The 6,412-nt window shown below is 35.5% G+C and overlaps 1 protein-coding gene across 2 annotated transcripts; it reads right to left on the reverse strand.

Moving 5' to 3' along the window:
* Window positions 1–353: 353 nt before the first annotated feature.
* LOC121603381 lies at window positions 354–3,566 on the reverse strand. Of its 2 annotated transcripts, XM_041932028.1 has the most exons (4): window positions 3,398–3,566; window positions 3,038–3,342; window positions 2,900–2,968; window positions 354–724 (listed from the first exon to the last, which is right to left on the reverse strand). In XM_041932028.1, exons 1-4 carry the CDS (start codon window positions 3,559–3,561, stop codon window positions 657–659), a joined length of 606 nt encoding a protein of 201 aa, XP_041787962.1. In that variant the 5' UTR covers window positions 3,562–3,566; the 3' UTR covers window positions 354–656. The 2 variants fall into 2 exon arrangements, 1 of the variants encoding a protein (XP_041787962.1); XR_006006667.1 differs by lacking the exon at window positions 354–724 and having other exon boundaries at window positions 2,578–2,968; window positions 3,038–3,355.
* Between the last annotated feature and the right edge of the window lie 2,846 nt (window positions 3,567–6,412).

Consider the following 6,412-nt stretch of genomic DNA (forward strand, 5'->3'; position numbering starts at 1 on the left):
CTGTTAATAAACCGTAAAAGTATGCCTAAAAGTATTACTTTTAGCTTTCCATACAGCAGTAATTCCAGGGCTAAATTACTGCGTAACGTCATCTTTTCTTCGTCGATTTTCGTTCATTTTTCGTTAAAATTCAAAATGGCGTCGGCATTTTTTAACGAAAATGATCAAATTTAACGAAACTACGAAAAGGATGGAATATATGCCTATCCTGCTCCATTACTTTATTGCCTGCTTCTCATACCCACAACCTCCTCGAGCTTCCTTTTTTGCCCTCGAACTGAATCGTTCGAGTATAAAGAATTCGTGGAAAATTTGGTACATTGCATGCATTGTTCTCACAGAATAAACATAAGTCAGAGGAGCAAGTTTTTTATTTTTCAATTGTATGAGGCTGAATATCACAAGCACTGCGTATTTTGCAATTCTGCAGGTATTGTGCTTAAATTTGCTCTTGGTCAGCTGATAACCTAGTGTCCTGTGTAAGGTAATATTTAAAGTAAGACATATAATTTAGTTTTAAAGTAATTGTTCATTTTTCACTATTAAAGGATCATAACAATGGGATTTTCCATTGTGGAGACCTTAGGCCCTAAGGGATATGGAGAATTATGTCTTGTGCCTGATGGATGGGTGCAGGGAACTAGTAGTGGAAAATATTACTTGTTATGGCCCAATATTCCCGGAAAATTGGCATCCAAACTGGTGCGAAATGCTAACAGTGTTCCTGAAAGTGGATGGACAGACAAGAATGCTGTGTAAAAAGATCAAACATTTCGTCTTACGAGACTGGGACGAAAATTTTAGCTGAAATGTCTGACGAATCATCAACCGATTATGGAACAAGGCACAACACAGCATATAACAATTGGAAATTATGAGCAAATATTCGCACAGCGCGTTTAGAAAACGATGCTATGGAAACTGTAAACTACGATCTCGACACATCTAATTTTCATGAGGAATACTTAAACGATCACCTAGAAAATGAAAATGTTCCTGAAGAAAATTCGAAATGTTCTCATTGTCCATGTTTCGAAGCATTAGTAAAGTTCCAGAAAGAAGCATATGAAGATCTTCAAAAGGGCAACAAAAAATTTTGAAAAAGATGAGCATAATAGAACGCCAAAATGAAATGCTGCTTAACACAACAGCCCAAGCTGTGGAAGTAAACGGAAGTAATATATTAGAATTTGAATTCAATCGTCTAACTAATAAGAAAGATCTAATGCAGTGCGATGAAGATTAGGAGAAACAGATTATTTTCAACAGGTGTTGGATTGGCTGAAATCTAAAATCATAGATACGGATGCGGAAAATAGGATGCTGGAAGCCCTTGATTTAATTTTCGAAAAAACACTATTGGTAGAATGTAGTTGGACAGGTATAGGGAAAGGTTGCACTAAGTTTGAAATTAGACTGTTGAGAAATTTGATGAATTTGTTTCAGACTATTGGAAGCACTAAATTTCATAAGGTTAGCGAAAATATGCTATCAAAATTTTTCAACGTAAATTGAAGCAAGCAAAACAACGATTGAATATTCAAGGAGTGCGTAAACCTACCAACCATAAGAGGCAGACTGAAAAAAATTAAAAAAAAACCGTTAATATTGCTTGAATTCCCTCTATACTGCATACTGCGTCCATACTGATTAACGCAACATACTAAACAACTCTTACACTTAATCGAACTTATGTTTATTTCTGGCAGTGATTTTTCAAAGAACTTAAAGAATCAATTATGATATATTCAAAGAATGAGAGTTTTTGAAGTTAAGAAATGCTAAGAGAATGAATTAATGGAATAAAAACTGTTTCCGAAAGTGGATCTAAATTTACTGCAACAAGCTTGCATTTTATGTCACTCACACTCAACTGGATATCATTCAACGATAAATCATTTGAGAATCCCTTGTAAATATTTAAAACACTTGATGGAAATGGTGATCTGAAAAAATCGGACTTGTTGTTGAGCATTCTTCCGCATACTTGAATCGAATTTCCAACTTGTGCTGCATTTGAAAATTTTGCAATACAATTTCTTTGGTTAAAACCATGAGTTGCATTCATCGTTACGTAATATGTAATCTAGTAATTTTAAAACTATCTTTCCATTCTTCTGCACAAATATGCTTGGCTTAGACACTTTTTCGAAGCAAACGAAGTTGGTATATGAAACTCCTCTAACTCTGATAACCTTTTGAAAACTTGTTGAATTTCATTGTAACCTGACCTCATTAAAGCTTTTAATATCTGAAGATGATTTTCAAACGGATATGTAGAAAAGGAATACAACGGACCAAACTTCAAAACCTCCTCGCATATATGTTGCAAATTGTGAATATTACTTGTTAAATATCTTTCCCCGTAAAGAGCTTCGAAATCGATTACAAATCTATTTAGCATTTCTCCTGCCATTTTCCAATTATTTATGTATGCTTTTGACGACATCAATGTAATTGCACAAAAAAAAACAGTTTGAAATGTTCGAAATACATTTCAGACATTCGATCTTTCAAAATTACAATGCTGGCGTAATTGAGGAAACTTCCATACTCCGTTGCTTTCCAAAACGCGCCATATCAACTCCTCGAAATGACCTATGTATTTCTACTGGAAGTCGAATTTTGACTAGCAAAGAAGATATTTCTTCCGCAAGTTGGGCTGACCACTTGGTTTTCAATCCTAATTTTCCATCCCTCCATCCTAAAACAAAACGGCGCATCATACCATAATGTATTAAGTGAAGAATATCTGCTACTGGTATGCCTTTAACAATGTCAAATTTTTTCAAATCAATGAATGGTGACCTACATTTGTGATGGTTTCCATATTCTTCACCTCTAAAACCTTTATCAGTTCTTGGAGGGGCGTTAACTCCTTTATAAACCATGCACCTACCATCCTCATTAAATTCTGCTTCGCATGTGCATTTGAGACATCCATCGGCAGAATTAAAATTCGCTACACCTGAATTGTCGAAACGATAAAATTAGTAACTTAACAATTGAATAGTTTAAAATTATTTTGCTACACTACCTTTGATAAACGATCTAGCAGGAGTATCTGCTATGACGGCTCGCACTCGAATTGCTATTTTTGTCTGGTTAATAATTGTTCCTCCATCAATAAGGGTATTTAATTCTGACACTAATTGCTTCAGATATTTATCCAGATCATTTGGCTTTGATCTTCCGGCATAAATTGCTATAGTAAATGGCGATAGTTGAGGCATTTCATAAATATTTGCCAATATAGGCCAGAACTGCGTTGGACTGCTTTTACTTAGTGGTAGTCCATCTATAAAGATGTTCAGCGAAAGAGTGCTTGGCACCTTAACAAAACTGAAAGAGAAAACTGATGAATCATTGGAAAATGTTTTAACAATATGCATCTTACCGCAAATGCTTGGTGAGGCCCTCTTTAACACCGCGATACCAAAACAGACCATCTCCAATTTTTGATATTTCTGGTCCATTTCTATTTGTTTTCAGGAAAGTTCTAGCATCCTTTGGTAGACACATGTTCATTTTTTTCCTCAATATTTTTAACAGCATATTCATTGAATAATGGTTTGTTTGGTGCTCAATGCCCAATATTTCAAACAATCACTCGTGTCCATTTTATCAAAATCAGGCTCATCCAACATTGCATCGTCATCAGAATGTTTATCCAATCCTGTTTCATCATCAGACATGCTTTCTACATCACTGAACATATCATCATTGTTATTCGAAGAAGTATTAGATTCTGAAATATTGCTGTCATGTTTACTTCCAGTACTTTCACAAATAGCGTCGGACACATTATCATATGTAAGGGTATTGTCGTAAACAGATCGATCAGCAACACGCACGGACACTTTATGAAATTTATCTGAAACAAAAATACTTGCATTAATGCCATAAACCTGTCACGAAAAAGAATCATCATTCATAATGCATCACAGTCCACCATTTAAGAAATTCCATATTCGATACCTTCAGATGGTCTAGCTGTAGTTGTATGCAGTAGTTGATTGTATTGGTCACCATTATGCGTCTTACTCGTTCTACCCGGTCGCGAGCTCTATACAACTGGCCACTTTTTTTTATACGTTTTGATAACATGTTTTGATAAACACAGATTTACAACAGAGGAAAAAAAGATTCACAACACATGCATTAGAAAGAAATAACCAAGAGATTAAACAATTCTTGGTTTTCGGACTTAATGTTAAAGACGGCTTGTTCACTGAGAGTGTATTAACATGAAATGAAAAGACGCGCGAGTGTATTACGCATTATGACATGACACGCGATCGGAGAGTGCATTGCAGGGTTTCTAGTCGTGTTTTGCTCGATATCCTTTTTTATTCTTGTGATGATTTATTGCTTGCTCTCACTTTATTTTAAATTGTTTCCCCAATTAATTGAAATTATCGAACAATTTTTGAAACAAATGATGCAAATCATATGGGAATGTTCAAAAATCTTGAAACGATTCCTAACCAATTGAGAAACATACACAGGCACCATGGCAAACTAAAATATTATTATTAAAAACCCTGTAACACGAGACGCGTTGAGCTTGACGAAACAACACATAACCTCAATAAGCATTTATCATGTACAGTATGATATCAACATACGCTTCACTCTACATAAACTATACGAGTATATGAGGTTAAACATCGTATTTAACCTTTTTTTAGCATAGCATCGCATGCGTTGAGTAAAATAGTTGTTTTATTACCAAGAAAGTTGAAAATATGTCATAATCTGATTTATGTCATGGTGATTTTTATGATAATGTAGTTCACCACGAATCAAAGAAGAATAAACAACAGTAAAACAACTATACATTTATGATGAAAAATTGTATTAATATTTGTTTTTTTTTTATAATTGGATATATATTTGTTTTATTTTAACATTAATTAATTAAAACATTAATTGCATTTGTTGATTGCTGCCTATCGTTACAATACAGCAAGGAAAAAAATATGTGTAACGCTTCCAAACGTTACACTGTAACGCAAGCAAATGTCATATTCCCTTAAGAACTCTATTTGATTTTTAACGGCCTTAAAATACTGTTAATAATCAAATAGAGTTTCTTAAGGCTACTTGGGTACGCTCTCTCACAATGGACTGTGAAATGTGGATCAAGTTGTTTGTATTGGCAATTTATCTTTTTCAGAATGCAATTCTGCAATTCGCTGGTCTGGTGGTAAGTCGACACTCGTACGACTTTACAACATGCCCGTCATGGGTTCAAGCCCCGAACAGACCGTGCTCTCATATGTAGCACTGACTACCCTGTTATGTGTAATCAGTAAGTCACTGAAAGCCAAGCCCACAAGTGGTTCAGGAAGGCCTTGACCGACAACGGTTGTTGTGCCAAAAGAAGAAGAAGAAGAAGAAGAAGAAAAATTCTGCCTTTCATCCGGAATTTATCAAACATGCCTTGTGTCATGGAGGCACACAATCGTGGTTTTTGCATTTACAGAACATCGGCCAGGAACCAGGTTGGAAAGATGTAGATTGTTTGAGTCGTTATCCTGTGCTTGCTGTGAACGATGATGTAACAGCGAATATAGATGTAGCGCAAAATAATGATGAAACCATGAAAGCTGTACGAAAGATACTTGTTAGCAAACCTTAGGCCGAAAATACACGGACCGGAATTTCGCGGCCGCGGAATTCCGCTGCTGAAAAATGTATGGATATGACAGTTCGGGAAAGTTGCCGTTGACACTTTGTATATGAATTTGATAGCAGGCGGAATTCAACGGCCGCGAAATTCCGGTCCGTGTGTTTTCGGCCTTACGAATCTTATAAACTAAAAAGCGGATTGTTTTTAAAACAGTTGACGGTATTGATTTGTTAGTTATACTAAAGTGATGGAAAGGAAATGATTTGGTATTAAGCATAGTAATCAAAGGGGGTTCATTATACAGGTGGCTTATCCCGAACAATTTGACTGCCGTGCTGTAGAAAAATGAAAACAAAATGACAGGAGTGGATTCGATCATTTGTTGATGTATGCGTGTAAGCCCCAATGGCTGTTGATGTTGATGTGTCGTAGAGTGGGTGAAAAGATACCTTAAGTGGAAATTTTCGGACGATAAATCATACACTCTCATAATTTGATAAGCAATATATGACAGTATGTGTGGTTCTTCCATTCCAACCATTTCGATCTCCAATCCAAGCGTTGAAGCAGGTTATGTGTATTTCTTTTTGTGTTTATCATTCATATACACACCAATAATGTAAAACTATTTAATCTTAAAATGTCTAATGCTAGACGTGCAATGAATATAGCAAATATGCCATTGCACGCGGTTGTGATTATGTGCCGAAAACAGTCTGAATCTCGTACACTGTTTCATTTGTCAAATCGTGCACAAAAATCAATCGAAAACACAGC

The sequence above is a fragment of the Anopheles merus genome, unplaced genomic scaffold, assembly GCF_017562075.2.
Source record: "Anopheles merus strain MAF unplaced genomic scaffold, AmerM5.1 LNR4001274, whole genome shotgun sequence".
Classification (NCBI taxonomy): Eukaryota; Metazoa; Arthropoda; class Insecta; order Diptera; family Culicidae; genus Anopheles; species Anopheles merus.